Source organism: Musa acuminata, chromosome BXJ3-5, assembly GCF_036884655.1.
Source record: "Musa acuminata AAA Group cultivar baxijiao chromosome BXJ3-5, Cavendish_Baxijiao_AAA, whole genome shotgun sequence".
NCBI classification, from domain to species: Eukaryota; Viridiplantae; Streptophyta; class Magnoliopsida; order Zingiberales; family Musaceae; genus Musa; species Musa acuminata.
In genome coordinates, this window is record NC_088353.1 from 36793674 (window position 1) to 36813537 (window position 19864).

The 19864-nt window shown below is 48.1% G+C and overlaps 1 protein-coding gene across 1 annotated transcript; it reads right to left on the reverse strand.

Annotated features, from left to right (window-relative positions):
• Positions 1–449: 449 nt before the first annotated feature.
• Positions 450–5506, reverse strand: LOC135637678 (putative glycine-rich cell wall structural protein 1). The gene is made up of 2 exons (XM_065150377.1): positions 5206–5506; positions 450–1174 (listed from the first exon to the last, which is right to left on the reverse strand). The coding sequence occupies exons 1-2, from the start codon at positions 5462–5464 to the stop codon at positions 588–590; spliced, it is 846 nt and encodes a 281-aa protein (XP_065006449.1). The 5' UTR covers positions 5465–5506; the 3' UTR covers positions 450–587.
• Between the last annotated feature and the right edge of the window lie 14358 nt (positions 5507–19864).

A 19864-nucleotide genomic window follows, 5' to 3' on the forward strand; every position in this document is an offset into this window, starting at 1 on the left:
TTAACTCACCAAGTCAATCATACTCACATCTGTTGATTGAGCCTTTTATCCTTGTGTTAAGCTGTGAATATAGACTTGCATCTGCAGTCCCTCCAAATGATGTGATTAAGACATTAGTGGTGAAATAATCAATCCACAAACCATCCATTTCGGAATCTTATTGGTGTTAGGATCATTCAAATGATTGATATAACAACATGATAGAATTAAAAAGATTAACATTAGAGGATAATGATATCAAAATATAAGTAATCATATGGCAATGTTGATATGTTATCATTTGAATGATCCTAACACCAATATAATCAATCCATATTTGTTGGCTGCTTCTTTATAAATTTAGTTTCATAATCCAAAAATACCAAATTCTTTATTGAATTGATATAACAATACCAAATATATATTAAGCTGTCATAATATAATTTCCCATATAAATCCAAGGAAGAAGCTATACCAACATGAAGGTATTATATGCATTAGCAAGTAAGCTCCCACGTATTTTGTATTGAGCACACGTCATAATAAGTTTTACTGATACAGCAACAGAGCTCTTATTGCACGTAATTTAATGGTATATAGAACTAAATCTAGTAGTGGCCATTTCCGCCGCCGCCGCCGCCGTACCCAGAACCATAACCAGAACCGTAGCCAGAGCCAGAGCCGATGCCGGAGCCCATTCCACCACCACCTCCACCCCCTCCACCACTTCCATAGCCTCTACCTTGAGCGCCGCCAGCGCCAGAACCATAGCCGGATCCATAGCCATGACCAGAACCGTATCCAGAGCCTTCACCACCACCTTCCCCTCCGCCGCCACCACCGCCGCCTCCGCCACCTCTGCCATATCCTCCGGCACTCCCGCCACCAGCACCTTCACCATACCCGGAGCCGTAGCCATGTCCATACCCAGAGCCGGCGCCTGAACCTCCGCCTTCTCCCCCGCCGCCACCGCCTCCTCCTCCAGCACTCCCACCACCGGCACCCGCCCCATAACCGGACCCATAGCCATGTCCGGCGCCATAACCAGATCCTTCACCACCCCCTTCTCCACCGCCACCGCCACCACCGCCCCCTCTACCAGACCCTCCCGCACTCCCCCCACCGGCACCCTCACCATATCCAGAACCACCGCCACTGCCACCACCTCCACCACCTCCACCTCCACCTCCTCCTCCTCCGCCACCTCCGGCGCTAACTCCAGCCAGAGATCTAGCGGCGAAGGCGAGCTGGAGGCTAAGGAGAGCAATGAAGCCTAGAACACAAAGCCTAACACGAGTTCTACTAGCCATGGTTGCTGTATCCCAGCAGCAATCGAAGGGTATTTATAGGCCTTCTCTGCATGGCTAAGAGTCCAAATCCGAGGCCACAATTCACGTAGTTTGTGGAGGCAGGTCGGCAAGTGGGATTCTCTCGGTCACCATCTCAGTGGCATTCTCTATCAACGCTGCAATTATTTCCATATCTCTCCCTTTGGTTGCTTTCAAATCATGTCATCGACATCCACCAGCACTGGAACGTTCTCGACGTCGCTCGGAACTCGTTCCGCGTACGAAGCACTTCTCGGAGTTCTCCACTATGCTGATTCCATGGCTCTCGTTGTTGCATGGCAGAGAGAACCACCACCGCCAACCTTCCTTTGCGGTCGTCGGTGTCCCAACCTCTCTCTCTCTCTCTCATCTGCGAGTTGAGTGCCATGTGACAGCAGCTGCACCGCTCACCGGAGTCTGTGTTTCGTCTACCACATCGCTGAATAGCTCTTCTTCTAATCGAGACACTTGGGTGAAGCATAAGCAAGTAAATCCAGTAGAAAGGTTAGGTAGAACACCACTAAGATTGCAGTGCATGGTGGATTTACTTGAACAGTATATTACAATCAATCATAAGCATGCAAATACTATGGTATGATCGAGATCTAATCTTAAGACATGATTATATATGAATCCGATCCAACTTGACAAAATCTTTGTCTTCAACGATAAAATCAAATGTGAATAAGAACGACGATAATAACAAAGAGTCGAAATACAAGAAAAAATACAAGAAAAGAAACAATCAAAATGGTCGTGAAATTAAAATCAATCATAAAAAAAAAATGAGTATATGAAAATAGTTAAAATATTTAATTCAATCAAAATATAATGAAGTGAAGAGAGAATATTTTGAGTATGTTTCTAATGGGATTTTGGAAGCCATAGCACTTGGGAGGGAATAAAATTAACTTTGTTGAGTTTGAATTATATGCTTGTCTAATTTAATATCGTACATTCATTAGATTCTTATAAATAAATTTAAAAATTAATTCAATTATAATGTAAAACTAAAAAGAAATGTTATAAGTATTTTGTTAGAGTATTGACGCATATATGAATTGATATTTTTTTATCAATTATTTGATATTAATGTTGATAGAAATGAAATAGAAAGAAGAAGATTGAATTAATTGAAATAATACATAATACTTCATATTTATACATATTTAGAAGGGAGAATTTTTTTTAACAGAGGATTTTTCTTAACCGATTTATATCGGGAGATCTTGGTGGTTGTTGAGATTGTTATGAGATCTTGATTGTTATCACCGAAGATCTTGATGTGATGACGAGTTGACCAATCGATCTCAATCGAATTTAAATGATCATATGTTTAGGACTCAATTTTATGCCCATTAAGATGTAGAAAATAAGATTAGTCTTACATATTCCACTTATACAATTAAGATTTTGATGATTAATAATAAGGTTTTGTATTTATTGATATTTACAATGAGAACATTAGTCCACTGATACAAATAAGAAACAACAGTCGTTGTTTTATTGATCTCAAGTAGTCTTACAAGCATTTATTACACACGTATTTCGAACATTACTACAACTCAGTAGTGTCCATCTACTCCGCTGCCATAGCCAGAGCCGTAGCCATGCCCAGACCCGTATCCCGAGCCTTCACGGCCCCCTTCTCCGCCACCACCACCACCTCCTCCGCCTCCGCCTCTGCCGTATCCTCCGGCACTCCCTCCACCAGCACCTGCGCCATATCCGGAGCCGTACCCGTGCCCGGAACCGTAGCCAGCGCCTGCACCTCCGCCTTCTCCCCCTCCTCCTCCGCCTCCGCCGCCGCCTCCTGCACCATACCCTCCGGCACTCCCGCCACCGGCACCTGCTCCATAACCGGACCCATAGCCATGCCCTGCGCCATAGCCAGATCCTTCACCAACCCCTTCTCCACCGCCACCGCCACCACCGCCCCCACTACCATACCCTCCTGCACTCCCCCCACCGGCAACCTCGCCATATCCAGAGCCGTGACCGGAGCCATATCCCGAGCCACCGCCACTAGCTCCACCACCTCCACCTCCTCCTCCTCCGCCACCTCCGGCGCTAGTTCCAGCCAGCGATCTAGTAGCGAAGGCGAGCTGGAGGCTGAGGAGGGCAATGAAAGCAAGAGCCCAGAGCTTAACACAAGTTGTTCTACCAGCCATGGTTGCAACGCTAGTGAACTGAGAGCTGAATTTATAGGCCTTCCTTGCATGACTAACAGTCCAAATCCGAGGCCATAATGGGTGGACGTAGTTTTAGCTGCCGGAAGTAAAGCGCGTGTGAAACGAGGACTCGCGGAGGAAGCCGAACGCGGTGCGCGGTCCATTGGTTTGGAACACGCGTCCGGTCCCAGTAGTTCACCGCCACCCTGTCTCTTCTTGCTTCCTCAACCGTTGTCTACATCACTTTTGGTTTTGGAAGACTTGTCTCCATCGATTTGGTTAGTGGGATTCCCTCGGGATAGCTATCCGCCAACCTTATCCATCCCTTCTCTTCCTTTGCATTCATATACGACTGTGCGAGGTGTGGCTTCTGCTGTGCCGAGGTCTAGCCTATTCCGCGTTTGAAGCACCTCAAAGGCTATGATGAAGATAAATGTCAATCTCCTGCTTCTGGTCGATTCCTACGCGCATCACGATGCCCTCCTGCATTGCCTTCTTGTGTCATTGTCACTGTCCCAATCCAGTGGCCAATCACTCCAACCCCCCCCCTCTCTCTCTCTCCTTTGGATTGCTTCGTCATGGTGGGAGCGTGTGTAGTTCATGTTATTTTAAGGTTGTCTAATCCACCAGATTGCTTGTAGTTCTTCTCATTGAGACACTTGGGGAAGCGCAGAGCAAGCTAAATCCAGCGGGATAGTTGAGGTGAAACAGCACTAAGACTCCAGTTTTCTTGTATAATAACCTCGAAGTTGATCGTATGATGCGATATTGATGGATTGATGCGATCAGATTCGGATACGAGATGGGAACAAGTTGATAACAGGGCAAGCTAAATCCTTAGTTTTCTGTGTCTTTCAACGGGACTTCCTTCTTGTAGGTGAAATGACTTCAGGGAAGGAATAACATTGGCAAAATAATAATAATAATAATAATAATAATAATAATAATAATAATAATAATAATAATAATAATAGATTGGACAGTTATAATTTTACTTGATTAGTGTCAGGACATCTGAGTAATTAAGTATAAGAGAATAATATTTATTCTGATAATTAAAATACAATAATTATCATAAATTGGAGCCCTCATTGTACTTTATTTATAGGCTTACTTGGACAAATGAACATTGTTTGAGATGTTCATAAATGGATCGGTAATAAAAGCCAATTTATACGTCCAACATTTATTAGGACTTGTACACAGTAGTAGCTGTAAGAGATTGATGACAGGGCTTCCACTTACAGAAACAAAGCAATAAGACATACGTAGCCATTCTTTATATCACCGAGAAAGCTTATTTGGTATTACACACACACACATCCGCATCTTACATTACTGTTTACCGGTAGTGCAGCGTCGAGATCAAATCTAGTAGTGACCGTTTCCTCCTCCGCTACCGTAGCCTGAGCCGGAACCAGCGCCGGAGCCGGAGCCCGAGCCCGAGCCCGAGCCCTCTCCACCGCCGCCTCCACCCCCTCCACCACTCCCGTAACCTCCACCCTGAGCGCCACCAGCACCAGCACCGTAGCCGGATCCATAGCCATGGCCAGACCCATATCCCGAGCCTTCACCAACCCCTTCTCCCCCGCCGCCACCTCCGCCGCCTCCTCTACCGTATCCACCAGCACTCCCACCACCGGCACCTTCACCATATCCAGAGCCAGAGCCATAGCCATGCCCGGAACCGGAGCCAGCGCCTTCACCTCCTCCTTCTCCCCCGCCACCGCCACCGCCGCCTCCACCTCCTCCTCCTCTACCATACCCTCCCGCACTCCCCCTACCGCCGCCCTCACCATATCCGGAGCCGTAACCTGAACCATATCCAGAGTCACCACCACCTCCACCGCCCCCACCGCCGCTGCCTCCACCTCCACCTCCGGCTCCAGTTCCATAAAGGGATCTAGAGGCCAAGGCGAGCTGGAGGCTGAGGAGAGCACAGAAGGCAAGAGCGCAGAGCTCCACACGCGCTGTTCTACCAGCCATGGTAGCTACACTTGCACGAGTAGTGAACCGAGAGATGAGATAGTGGTGAATGGAGGGAGGTAGCGAAGGGTATTTATAGACCTTCTCTGCATGGCTAAGCGTCCAAATCCGAGGCCGTAATGCACGTAGTTTTCGGGGCCCCCACAAGAAGTCAGTGTGAACTGAGGACTTTAATTGAAGACACCTCAGCAAATGCATGTTTGCTTCTCTGGCACGTCCTCCTCCTCTCGTCTTGAAGCTTTATTAGTGGGATTCTCCCATAGTTGCTATCGAGCGACTTCTACTCCCTCCAAACTTGGTTTCACGTCAGATACGGAAGAAGAGTTGGATTTATTTGTTTGTTGATATGGGTAAATGAAATGTGGAGAGTTAGAATATTGCATCGATGTTGATGATTGTTACGGTAAGTAACTGCTCAGCCGTGGCCTTGGGGCCGTCGCGGCTTGGTTCGGGTCCGGAAGGCGGTGGTCTATGAGTGGGGGAGCCCTTCGAGTCTCCCGGCGGCCGAGTTCGATGGTTCGGGTCGGGAGTTTGGTTTGGCAGCTCGGGTCGCCTGGTCGGGTCGGGGGGGGGCGGCTCCGCCGCAGCTTCGGGAAGAGGCAGCACCGTCTCGCACCTGCACACAGGTCGGGCCGGGAGCTCGGCCCGACCCCTCCGACGATCAAGTTAGAGAAGGATGTGGAGGGGATTGTGGATGAGGCAGAAGAAGAGCCTCTGAGTGTTGTATCTGAGTGAGTCCCCCCTCCCTCCTGGGGCTTAGGGGTATTTATAGAGGTGGTTAGTGTTACCCGACTTGACCGCCTGCTGGAGTGAGGGGGTACCTCTGATGGCGTCTGACGCGGCTGCTGGGGTCACGCGGTGGGTCAGTTCGTAGCAGGGTATGGGCGGGGGGTAGGCTATGGTCCTGTCTTGTCGCGGTCCACCGTGCGGAGTCAGAGGTCGTCGTCCAACAGCGGGAGTCGTCAGGGCGGGTCTAGTCAGCGTTATTGCTCTTCCAAGGGGCTGTCGTCACGGCGCATCGCCCTACCAGTATTTTCCCTATCATATTCCCCCCCGAAAAGGAGCCATGCGTCGATCGGGACAGGGGAAGGGAGCTTGAGGCATGGCTGCGTCTCATGGTGTCGAGGCGGTCTCAGGCGGTAGGTGGTCCCGCTTGTTTTATCTCGATGGGGTTTTTGGGTGTGCCGACTGTACTGGTGGGTCTCGGTCAGTACGCGACCGAGGAGGAAGGCCCTGCCGGGCTAGCTGCGCAGGAGCGCCTCGGGCATTACGCGACCGAGGGGGAAGGCCCTGCCGGGCTAGCTGCGCAGGAGCGCCTCGGGCATTACGCGACCGAGGGGGAAGGCCCTGCCGGGCTAGCTACGCAGGAGCGCCTCGGGCATTATGCGACCGAGGGAAGGCCCAGCCGGGCTAGCTGCACAGGAGCGCCTCGGGCATTACGCGACCGAGGGGCGGCCCGGCCGGGTTGGCTGCGCAGGAGCGCCTCGGGCATTACGCGACCGAGGGGGAAGGCCCTGCCGGGCTAGCTGCGCAGGAGCGCCTCGGGCATTACGCGACCGAGGGGGAAGGCCCTGCCGGGCTAGCTACGCAGGAGCGCCTCGGGCATTATGCGACCGAGGGAAGGCCCAGCCGGGCTAGCTGCACAGGAGCGCCTCGGGCATTACGCGACCGAGGGGCGGCCCGGCCGGGCTGGCTGCTCAGGAGCGCCTCGGGCATTACGCGACCGAGGGGGAAGGCCCTGCCGGGCTGGCTGCACAGGAGCGCCTCGGGCATTACGCGACCGAGGGGGAAGGCCCTGCCGGGCTGGCTGCACAGGAGCGCCTCGGGCATTACGCGACCGAGGGGGAAGGCCCTGCCGGGCTAGCTACGCAGGAGCGCCTCGGGCATTACGCGACCGAGGGAAGGCCCAGCCGGGCTAGCTACGCAGGAGCACCTCGGGCATTACGCGACCGAGGGAAGGCCCAGCCGGGCTAGCTACGCAGGAGCGCCTCGGGCATTACGCGACCGAGGGAAGGCCCAGCCGGGCTAGCTGCACAGGAGCGCCTTGGGCATTACGCGACCGAGGGGGAAGGCCCTGCCGGGCTAGCTGCGCAGGAGCGCCTCGGGCATTACGCGACCGAGGGAAGGCCCAGCCGGGCTGGCGGTGCTGGATCTTCTCTGGGGAAGGTCAAGGGGCCCTCTCCTTTCGGCGCCCGCCGGGTTCCGAGCTTGACATGATTATGGCTAAGCGTGATTAATGCATTTAAGCCTGCCTCGATTACCGTCCCCGAGGCATGATGATTTCCTTGGTGCCTGTGCCGCGCCGTAGCCCTTCGCCATGTCCGGCTGTATTTATGGTGAGGTGACGTCTTCCTCCCCCGCTACGGGCTTCAGGAGAGGAAGGGTCACCACCTTCTGGCGGGATGCGGTCTCCTTATAAGTGACGTGAGGCTGGCTGCTGAAGGAAGATCTTTTTCTCCGAGCGTGCCGCGTTGCCTCGTATTTGATCGCCTTGTCGGTGCCCACTGTTCCTCCTTCCTTTTCCGTAGGTCGGTAAGAATGGCGTCCTTCTCTTCCTCTTCCTCTTCTTCTTCGTCAAAGGCCGGGGAGACGGTGGCTCCGTCGAGCCCGACGTCGTCGTCGGACAGGAAGACGGCTAGGGCCCTTGAGGCTTTGATGTGGCCCCACGACCACGACTCCATCGTGGGCGAGTCAGCGCTGCTTCTTCTCCGGGATCGCTATGGTATCCCGGAGGAGTTTGTCCTTCAAGCCCCCGAGCCGGGCCAACGTGCGTATGACCCAATTCCTGGGGGCTTTGCCCTCACCCTTGACGCTTTTGAGGCCGGGCTCCGCCTCCCTCTGCACCCTGTCATAGCCTCCTGCCTCTCCTGGTGGCGTATCTCTCCGTCTCAAGTGGCGCCGAACTCGTGGCGCTATTTGGTGGTGTTTCTGGGCGAGTGTCATTACGCCAACATACTCCCGACCCGTTCCCTCTTCCTCTCCTGCTTTCGTCTTTGCAAGGGGTCAGGGGGTTATTACCTGTCTGCTCGATCGGGTTTCAGAGTAAGCGGGGCCCCTTCCAGTAACAAGGGGTGGAAAGAGCGCTTCTTTTTTGTCAGTCGCTCGGGAGACTGGGGGTTCGGCGTCCGCTGGGGGGCGCGTGCGGTAGACAACACCACCCTGGTTTTGGATGACGACGAGCGCCTGGGGCTTCGGCGGCTCAGAGAAATCCTTCCGTCCTCCCAGGCTATCCGGAGCATGACTGAGCGGTGGTTAGTGGAGGCGGGCCTTAGCCCGGCCTCTCTAGGTACGCTCCGAGGAGCGATTCTACTGGGGGGTTTCCTTTCCTTTTCTTTGCGTGTTGTCGTTTGACTGACAGTCATTTCGATCCTCCTCGGCAGATATGGTGCGTCTCGAGGCCTTTCGCGGGGGAAAAACTTCTGCCGTGCCGGGCCGTTCGCCTTCCGTCGCCACGGGGGGCACGAGGGAAGCTCCTGTGGACGTCGAGGCGCGCAAGCCTCGGAAGAGGGCGCGGGCATCCTCAGGCGAGGGTCTTGAGGCAGTCGTAGCCCAGGCAGCGGGAGTCGTGGTGCCGCCGGCGGTTGAGGGTACCACAGGGAGCTTCGGAGAGGGCGGGGCCGGACCGAGCGGGAGTGCGGCGGCCGAGGCGTCTCACCTTCCTTCCGTCCGCGAGCTTCTCTGCCTTCCGCCGAGGGAGGATGAGCCGTACTTGGTGCGAGAGGTGGGTGCTCTCCCCCGCGGCGCGGCCACCGACCCTCTGGTAGCTCGGTGGGATGGTCTTACCCGGGGCACCCGGGTATGGGCCGACGGGGATATCGCGGGCCGGTTCATCCGAGGTGGGCTTCATCCTGATATGGCCCGGGACCTGTACTCCCTGTCTTCCGACGTCCTGCTTAGCAAATCAGCCAAGTCCCTGTTATGGGTAAGCGTCATTTTGCCCCTGGGTTTGCCTGTCCGGGGACGGGCTTGGCTCTAACTCTAACAGAGACTTGCTCTAACTCTCAGGGCAACCATTATGCCGCCGCCCTGATGGACCGCGTTCGAGACGCGGGGCAAGTTATCGCCGTTCTGAGCAGTCGCAACGCCGAGCTTCGTCGGCAGGTGGATACGGCCCGAGCCGGGGCCAGCCCCGAGGCGATGGCTGCGGCCGAGCAGCGTGCCTTGAATTCGGAGGCGGAGGTGGCGCAGCTCAGTTCTGAGCTTCGGACGTCTTTTGAGCGGCTTGCGGAGTTGCAGACGCTGCTGGAGGCGTCCGAGGGGCGCAATGCGGAGTCGCAGGCTAGCCTGAAGGCGGCGATGGCGGAGTCTCGCTCGGCGAGGTCCGACTCCGTCGAGCTGGTTCGGCTTCTCGAGGAGGCACGGGCCGAGGCGTCGAGGGCCTCCGAGGCTCTGGAGGCCGAGATCCGCCAAAGGCCGAAAAAGGACGAGGGGCTGATCGAGGATTACAAAGCTTCCTCTGGTTTTCAGCTCGGCCTCGTTCGGACCGGGCGGGTCTCGTACGAGTACGGGTATCGAGTTGCCCTTGCCCGCTTCAAGGCCCGCTATCCCGACTCGGAGGTGATGGGGGATCCCTTCTGTTCCCTCCCCGAAGATCTGGGCGTCGATATGCCTGCTGATGTTCCTTTTGACGACAGCCCGGACGCCGCCGAGGATTAACGTCCCTTGTATCATATCTTTTTTGCTTTTGTTCTTTGTAACACCCTCCTTTGTTTTTGAATGAATATGATCTCATTTTAATGATCTGTGCTTCGGAACTGGTCGAGTTTTTACGGAAAGAACTTTTTGAGATTTTGTGCATTCCAGGTCCTTGGCAGGGACTGACCTCCCATTGTGGTGAGCCGGAATGCTCCAGTTCCGATGACTTCGATCACCCGATAGGGGCCTTCCCAACTGGGGGCCAACTTGCCTCTTTGTCGGGTCGGGTCACTGACCTCGGTCCGTCGCAGGACCAGATCGCCCAATCTGATGGGTCGAGGTCGTACTTTTCGGTTGTAAACCCTTGCGATCGCCCTTTTGTAGGAGAGGGCTCTTATATGTGCGTCGACGCGTCGCTCTTCCAACAAGTCGAGGGCGGTTCGGAGTCCTTCCTCCGAGGTTCCCTCGTCGTAGCCCTTCGTCCGGAGGGTAGCAATGGCTACTTCGGGGGGAAGTACAGCTTCGGTTCCGAATGTGAGGCTGTACGGAGATTCTCCCGTTGCTGTTTTCGGAGTGGTGCGCAGCGCCCAGAGCACGCTCGGGAGCTCATCCGTCCAGGTTGTCCGAGCTGTGGATACTCTCCTTTTGAGCCCGTCCAGGATGGATCGGTTGGTCACTTCTGCCAGCCCGTTCGTCTGGGGGTGAGCGACCGAACTGTATTTCAGGCGGACTCCATGTCTTGCGCAGAACTCCCGAAACCTCTGACTGGAGAACTGGGGCCCATTATCCGTGATAATGGCTTTGGGCAGGCCGAACCGGGTAATCAGATTTTTCCATACGAACTTCTCTACTTGCTGTGCTGTAATTGTTGCCAGTGGCTCGGCCTCGACCCACTTTGTGAAGTAATCCACGCCGACGATAAGGAATCTCCGTTGTCCTGCGGCTAAGGGAAAGGGCCCGAGAATGTCTAAGCCCCATTGCGCAAACGGCCAAGCGCAGTCGATGGGGGCCAGCGGGACTGCGGGGAGTCGAGGAGTGCGGGCGTGCTCTTGACATGGGATACACCGCTGTACGTGTACTCTTGCGTCCCGACACATGGTCGGCCAGTAATAGCCTTGGCGGAGAATTTTATGCGCTAAGATCCGCCCGCCGATGTGTTCTCCACAGGTGCCCTCGTGTATCTCTGCCAGGACGATTTGCGCCTCGTCGGGCCCCAAGCATCGTAGGAGGGGGTATGAGAAGGAGCGCTTGTAAAGCCGCCCGCCCGCCTCAATATACCACGCGTGCGTGCGGAGCAGGCGCCGGGCCGCCGTCTTGTCGGGTGGGAGAGTTCCGTCCCGTTTGTAACGCAGTAGTTCTTGTACCCATGAGGACGCGCTGCTGGTGGCCGTGACCGCGATCTCGAAGGCACGGGCAAGTAGCTCCTCGACTTCCGGCCCGACTTCGGGGGCAGGTTTTGAGGCTAGCTTAGCTAGCGCGTCAGCGCGCTCGTTCTCCACCCTTGGGACGTTAGATAATGTAAAGTGCAGGAACTTCGCAGTTAAGTTCTTTACCTGCGCCAGGTATCTTGCCATGGTCGGGTCGCGAGCCTCATATCCTCCGTTGAGTTGCTCGGCCACTAGCCGGGAGTCTGTATGGACATGGAGGGAGTCTACCTGCATCTCGAGGGCCAACCTGAGTCCCGCAAGGAGTGCCTCATACTCCGCTTCGTTGTTAGAGGCACGGAACCCAAAGCGGAGGGAACGCTCGAATGACCGTCCGTCGGGGGCTCGGAGCACCAAGCCTGCGCCCGCACCCTTTGAGTTGGCTGATCCGTCGACGTGCAAGAGCCAGGCCTCGGGGGGTCGTTCGAGGCTCCCGCTCTCCCCTTGGGTCAGCTCCGCGATGAAGTCGGCCACAGACTGGGCTTTGATGGCCATCCTGGGTACATACCGAATGTCATGTTCGCCGAGCTCCACTGCCCATTTGAGGAGCCGTCCTGCCACATCAAACTTAGACAGGACCTGTAACACCCCTCATTTCCGAATGTTCGTATAAATTTTTGGTGATAATGTAAGCATCTATTTTAATTGACAAAAGAAATAGAGTATGAATTAAAGGTAACCTATTTGTAAGATTTGGGAGATCTGTTCAAAAAAAAAAGGAAGAAAGAATCTGAGGACCTATATGTAAACCCTAAGGACCTAATCGTGAATATGATAAAAACAAGGACTAAACTGCAAAATGCACCAAATGACAAATTCCACCGCTTAAGCCTCTCTGCCTTCGTTGTTAAGGAAGCAGAGGAGGCAGCTCGTGGGTGATCAGGGAAAGAAAAGAAGAAGAAGAAGAAGAAGAAGAAGAAGGAGAAGAGAAAGAAAATTTGGGGCTTTTAGGGTTTTTGCTTTAATCTTGTTACTTCGGGTCAAAATTTGCAAAGGCAAGTGTTCTAACCCCATCCTACATAAGTATTAGACTCTGTTTTTATGTTGATTCAAAATAAATTGGAAGATTTTTATTTAGAAACTGATATGTTCCTCTTTGGACATAGAACTAAGGATTCTGAAAGTTTTCGGTAAACTGACCCCCAAGCACTGTTTCGGCCCTAAGTTTTAGTACAGAATGAGAATTCAGGCAGGAACTATTTTTGTTTGAAATTAGACTCGTATGTCTTTCTTTTGACACCGATTTTGTAGATTTTGGACACCGAATACTTACCCAAAAATTTGTTTCAAAAGAGCCTATAGACGCTGTAAAACAGAGTTCAAGATTTCTGACCTTTCGAAACTAAAACGCCTATAACTCCCTGTTGAAAATTCTGATTTATACCAAACTGATTTTATTTGAAACTAGACTTGAAATTCTCTCTTTTGACATATAGTTTGAAAATTTTGGAGTTCAATTGCCCACCCTATCGTCTGTTGAATCCGACCCTATAAATTCTGCAAAACAGTGATTGTGATTTTGACCTTGTGTTACCAAATCAGAGGTAACTCTGTGTTGGGAGCCCTGTTTCATATGAAATCTGTTCCATCCGAATATGGATTGATATATGGTTCGACCATAGCCTTCTTGTGGGTATTGGAGCATAATTGTTATTCTGAAATATTTGTTTGATGTGCCACTGGAATTCTGTCCGAAATCGAGCTTTGGTCGATTTCGCGTGTTCTGTTCCATTTCCTTTGGATACTTGAATTCGCCTAATCTTCTTATTGGAATTGAGCTGATTATGATTGCTTGGAATCCCTGTACACTCTTGCTTTCATTTCTTTCCTAACATGAATACTTTTTGTGAGAGATTTGTTCCTTGCATCACATTGCTTTTGAAAAGGCACATGTACGTTTGATTGCTCCGCGTGTGCTTCCGATATATGCTACTTATTGTTGAAACTGCCCTTTTGTACTCTGGTGTGTGGGATTGTCCGGACCTTTGCCAGAAATGGTAAAGGGTATGCGCTATTTGCCCGCTTTGTGGGGTCCCGTTATGTGGGATATTCTGGACCTTTGCCAGAAATGGTAAAGGGTATGCGCTTGTTGCCCGCTTTGAGGGTATGTGATTAGAGCCTGCGATGCTCTGCCGGCCCCCTTTGACTTCACCTAGACGTGGGTGGATGGAGCTCCCAGACGTGGGAGACTTTTGTCAGGTGGTCATTCAGAAATGGATGAATCACATTCTGACTGAGATCCCACTACACCCTCTATATGTTTGATATGGCATCCAGAGTTTTGGTGAGTTATTTCTGTTCGTGCTCTGGATAGTTATGATATGATTGCAACGTCAAGGACGACGTTTGAGCTTTGGTACGACATATGAGTTTGATATGCTATGAAATGCTTCATTCACTGTTGATTTTGCTTCGTAATGTTCCATATGTCGTTGATGTGATTTGGAACATTTTATATGCCATTGATAAGCTCCGATATGTTTCCCTTGTTTCTGATATGCTCCAATTACTCTATGCCCCATCTGTTAGGAACCAAATATGTAAGATTAAAAAGGACAATTATGATTCTGCTCCTAATGATATTATGTATACGAAATCGTATATTCTGCTTTGTGTTTGAAACTGCATCTCTTTGGAAATTGTACTATTTTGATATGGATATGTTAGTCACTTGCTGAGCTCTTTATGCTCACCCCATTTGTTGATAAATTTTTCAGGATAGCGTATCTCTTGCTTAAATGTTAAGAATGGGCTGAGGCAGCGGAAAGTTTAGAAGACGTTGGGCAGAATTTTTGTTAGCATATATGTAGTTGTGTATAAGCTACCTTGCATCTAATGAAATGTGACTATGAATCTAAACCTGTGGATTTTGTGTAAGTTAAAGGATCCCTCATGTATAGGGTTTTGGAATGTTAAATTAAATTTGTGTAATGATATGAACTTATGGTAAATCGATGATTGTGGTGACTGCATAGATTTTTCCCACTTGTGGATTTATATTGTGGTTTTTATTTTGATGAGTCGAGTTCAGATTGTATGAATTATCGAGTGATGTGTGCTATGTTTATGAATTGCATAGGGATATGAATTGGTAGATTATAGAAGTGAAATTTTTGATCTGAATGTTTTCTTAGTGACCTCAAATGTGTGTTAGGATCCTGGGTTAGTTGTGATGAAAATTAATTTTTTAATATCATGGATATTTTAGGGGCGTGACAGAGGTGGTATCAGAGCATGATTTGAGAGTCACTAAGAATATTATCTTTATTTGAGGTTTATTGACTGTCATTAGAGATTGATTAAAGAAAATATGAAGATAGTAACAAGAGGTTTAAGACATCTGGATTTGAGAAAAGGAAACCATGGGGGAGGACTAAGTTATGTGAAAAATGCGGGTTAAATCATGAGACAAGTCGGTGTTTTCGGGTGACTGGAGCATGTTTTAATTGTGGAAAGCTAGGTCATCAAATAAAAGATTGCCCACTGAACAGGAAAAGAGAGCCACTGTCTCCTAGACCCTCAGCCCATGCTAGAGTATACGCTATCACTGAACAAGATTCTAGAGCTTCTAAATCAGTGGTGGAAGGTATTCTTCATGTTTCTAAAAGAAATGCAAAAGTTTTGTTTGATCCCGGCTCCAACTTATCGTTTGTTTCAAAATACTTTGCTTGTCACTTGGATATTTCACCTAAACCCCTGGATTATATGTTATATGTAACAACTGCTGTTGGAGATTCATTGGCAACAAACTTGGTCTACCCATCTTGTTTGATCTCTATTGGAGACCACGAATTCCTTGCTGATTTGATTCTTCTAGAGATCCAGGGCTTTGATATTATACTCGGCATGGATTGGTTATCTTCTCATCACGCTAGTATTGATTGTTACAAAAAAATAATTACCTTCTGCATACCAGATCAGCCTATATTTTTCTTTGAGGGCATTAAGCATGATTTGCCTCCTTGCTTAATATCCGCACTTCAAGCTTATCATCTTATGCAGAAAGGTTGTTTTTGTTATATGGTGTGTGTAAAGGAGCATTCAAATCAGGAAACCCACCTAGATGAAATTTCAGTGGTCAAAGAATTCCCTGATGTATTTCCAGATGACTTGCCTGGTTTACCTCTAGATAGAGAGGGTGAATTTGCTATTGATCTAGCCCCCAGTACAACCCCAATATCTAAGCCTCCCTACAGAATGGCACCACTTGAGCTAGAAGAATTAAAGAAGCAAATACAAGAATTATTAGATAAGGGTTTCATACGACCCAGTGTATCCCCATGGGGTGCTCCGGTACTTTTAGTGAAGAAGAAGGATGGAACATTGAGGCTTTGTATTGATTATAGACAGTTGAATCAGGTGACCATCAAAAACAAATATCCTATACCTAGAATTGATGATTTGTTTGATCAACTGCAGGGTGCACAAGTATTCTCTAAGATTGACCTGAGGTCAGGTTACTATCAGTTAAAGATCAAGGAGGAGGATATTTCAAAAACAGCTTTCAGAACTCGATATGGTCATTATGAATTCTTGGTGATGCCTTTTGGTTTGACTAATGCCCCTGCAGCTTTTATGGAACTAATGAATAGGATATTTCAACCGCTCTTGGATATCTGTGTAATTGTATTTATTGATGACATATTGGTGTATTCAAAGAGTAATCAGGAGCATGAGGAACACTTGAGAAATGTGTTGTCCATACTAAGAGAAAAGAAGTTGTATGCGAAGTTCAGCAAATGTGAATTTTGGTTGAATGAAGTTGCTTTCTTAGGCCATGTGATTTCAGGGAAGGGTATATCTGTTGATCCAAGGAAAATAGAAGCTGTAGTTGAATGGGAAGTACCAACAAATGTAATAGAAGTTCGAAGCTTTTTGGGCATGGCAGGTTATTACAGGAGATTTGTGGAGGGATTTTCTCGAATCGCTCAACCTCTCACCAAACTCACTAAGAAGAATATGAAATTTGTATGGGGCGATGATTGTGAGCAAAGCTTTCAAGAGTTAAAAAGAAGATTAACTAGTGCCCCTATTCTCACTATTCCAAGTGGTAGTGAGGGATTTGTAGTTTTTACTGATGCTTCAAGAAAGGGCCTAGGATGTGTTTTGATGCAGGAAGGGAGAGTAGTTGCTTATGCTTCTAGGCAACTTAAAGGTTATGAATTGAATTATCCAACTCATGATTTAGAATTGGCAGCAATTATTTTTGCTCTAAAGATTTGGAGACATTATTTGTATGGTCGACAGTTTGAAATTTTCACTGATCACAAGAGTTTAAAATATATTTTCACCCAGAAGGAGTTGAACATGAGGCAGCGAAGATGGATAGAACTTCTGAAGGATTATGATTGTGCCATCCGTTATCACCCAGGCAAGGCCAATGTTGTAGCTGATGCACTTAGTAGGAAATCTACAAGTTTTATGGCTAGTCTGGTCGTGAAGCAATGGAAGCTAATAGAAGAAAATTTTGATTTGAAAGCTTTGAGGAAAGAGCAAGACTCGATGATTCTGATGGCCTCCATTCAAGTGCAGTCTGATCTTATGCAACAAATTAAGGAAGGACAATCACGAGATCCACATTTAATCTACTTGAGGAGTGAAGTAGAAAAGGGATTGAAGCCACAATTTCAAGTTTCAAAGGATGGCCTATTGAGATTTGGGGAGAGAGTATGTGTACCAAATGAACCAGATATCAAGAATCAAATCCTAAATGAAAGTCATACTTCAAAGTACACCCTACACCCTGGGAGCACTAAGATGTATAGAGATCTTCAAAGTCATTATTGGTGGGAAGGCATGAAGAAGGAAATTGCAATGTATGTTTCAAAATGTTTGACTTGTCAGCAAATCAAAGTAGAACACCAAAGACCTGGAGGGTTGCTGCAACCTTTAGTTATACCTGAATGGAAATGGGAATGTATTACTATGGATTTTGTTTCAGGACTACCCAGAACCTCGAGGAAGCATGATGCTATTTGGGTTATCATTGATAGGTTAACAAAATCTGCGCATTTCCTACCGATTAATATGACTTATTCGCTTGATAGACTTGCAGATTTATATGTCAGTGAAATAGTAAGACTTCATGGTGTTCCAAAGGAGATCATCTCTGATAGAGACTCTAGATTTCTCTCTAGATTCTGGAGAAGATTGCAGGAGTCGATGGGCACTAAAGTTAAGTTTAGTACTGCATATCATCCTCAGACTGATGGTCAGTCAGAAAGAACAATTCAAACACTTGAGGATTTGCTTAGAGCCTATGTTATGGATTGGAAAGGTGAATGGGATAAGGATATTTCACTTGTTGAGTTCACGTATAACAATAGTTATCATTCAAGTATTCAGATGGCTCCTTATGAAGCTTTATATGGGCGAAAGTGCATAACACCTATATGTTGGGAGGAAGTTGGGGACAGAAAGTTGTTAGCACCGGACCTGGTACAAGAAACTACCGAGAAAATTCAAGTTATAAGGAAAAGGTTAAAAGCTGCTCAAGGTCGTCAAAAGAGTTATGCTGACAATAGAAGACGAGATATTGAGTTTGAAATCGGAGATTTTGTATTCTTAAAAGTCTCCCCTTCCAAAGGCATTATGAGGTTTGGGAAGAAAGGAAAATTAAGCCCAAGATTTATTGGACCTTTTGAGGTTCTTGAGAGGGTTGGTTCTGTCGCTTACAGGATTGCCTTGCCACCAGCATTGAGCCATGTCCATGATATATTTCATGTCTCGATGATTAGAAAGTATATGTATGACCCTTCTCACCTCATTAAGTATGAGCTGGTGGAATTCGATAAAGATTTATCCTATGTGGAAGAGCCTATTCAGATTATTGATAAGGAAGAAAAAGTCCTAAGGAATCGGGTCATCCCACTGGTTCAAGTAAATTGGAGACATCATTCTGGAGAAGAGACAACTTGGGAGCTAGAAGAGGAAATGAAAAAGGTGTATCCTCGTCTTTTCATCGAATAGAGGTACGATAAATTTAGAGGACTAAATTTTTCTTTTAAGGGGGGGAGAGTGTAACACCCCTCATTTCCGAATGTTCGTATAAATTTTTGGTGATAATGTAAGCATCTATTTTAATTGACAAAAGAAATAGAGTATGAATTAAAGGTAACCTATTTGTAAGATTTGGGAGATCTGTTCAAAAAAAAAAGGAAGAAAGAATCTGAGGACCTATATGTAAACCCTAAGGACCTAATCGTGAATATGATAAAAACAAGGACTAAACTGCAAAATGCACCAAATGACAAATTCCACCGCTTAAGCCTCTCTGCCTTCGTTGTTAAGGAAGCAGAGGAGGCAGCTCGTGGGTGATCAGGGAAAGAAAAGAAGAAGAAGAAGAAGAAGAAGAAGAAGGAGAAGAGAAAGAAAATTTGGGGCTTTTAGGGTTTTTGCTTTAATCTTGTTACTTCGGGTCAAAATTTGCAAAGGCAAGTGTTCTAACCCCATCCTACATAAGTATTAGACTCTGTTTTTATGTTGATTCAAAATAAATTGGAAGATTTTTATTTAGAAACTGATATGTTCCTCTTTGGACATAGAACTAAGGATTCTGAAAGTTTTCGGTAAACTGACCCCCAAGCACTGTTTCGGCCCTAAGTTTTAGTACAGAATGAGAATTCAGGCAGGAACTATTTTTGTTTGAAATTAGACTCGTATGTCTTTCTTTTGACACCGATTTTGTAGATTTTGGACACCGAATACTTACCCAAAAATTTGTTTCAAAAGAGCCTATAGACGCTGTAAAACAGAGTTCAAGATTTCTGACCTTTCGAAACTAAAACGCCTATAACTCCCTGTTGAAAATTCTGATTTATACCAAACTGATTTTATTTGAAACTAGACTTGAAATTCTCTCTTTTGACATATAGTTTGAAAATTTTGGAGTTCAATTGCCCACCCTATCGTCTGTTGAATCCGACCCTATAAATTCTGCAAAACAGTGATTGTGATTTTGACCTTGTGTTACCAAATCAGAGGTAACTCTGTGTTGGGAGCCCTGTTTCATATGAAATCTGTTCCATCCGAATATGGATTGATATATGGTTCGACCATAGCCTTCTTGTGGGTATTGGAGCATAATTGTTATTCTGAAATATTTGTTTGATGTGCCACTGGAATTCTGTCCGAAATCGAGCTTTGGTCGATTTCGCGTGTTCTGTTCCATTTCCTTTGGATACTTGAATTCGCCTAATCTTCTTATTGGAATTGAGCTGATTATGATTGCTTGGAATCCCTGTACACTCTTGCTTTCATTTCTTTCCTAACATGAATACTTTTTGTGAGAGATTTGTTCCTTGCATCACATTGCTTTTGAAAAGGCACATGTACGTTTGAT

Bases quoted from the DNA above. Each gene is read 5' to 3' on its own strand.
- LOC135637678 (XM_065150377.1), bottom strand. From the start codon at position 5,464: ATGGCTGGTAGAACAGCGCGTGTGGAGCTCTGCGCTCTTGCCTTCTGT. The intron at 1,175-5,205 runs GTGGCGGGGGAG...GAGGTGGCGGAG, and splicing joins AGGTGGAGGCGGCGGTGGCG to GAGGAGGAGGTGGAGGTGGA.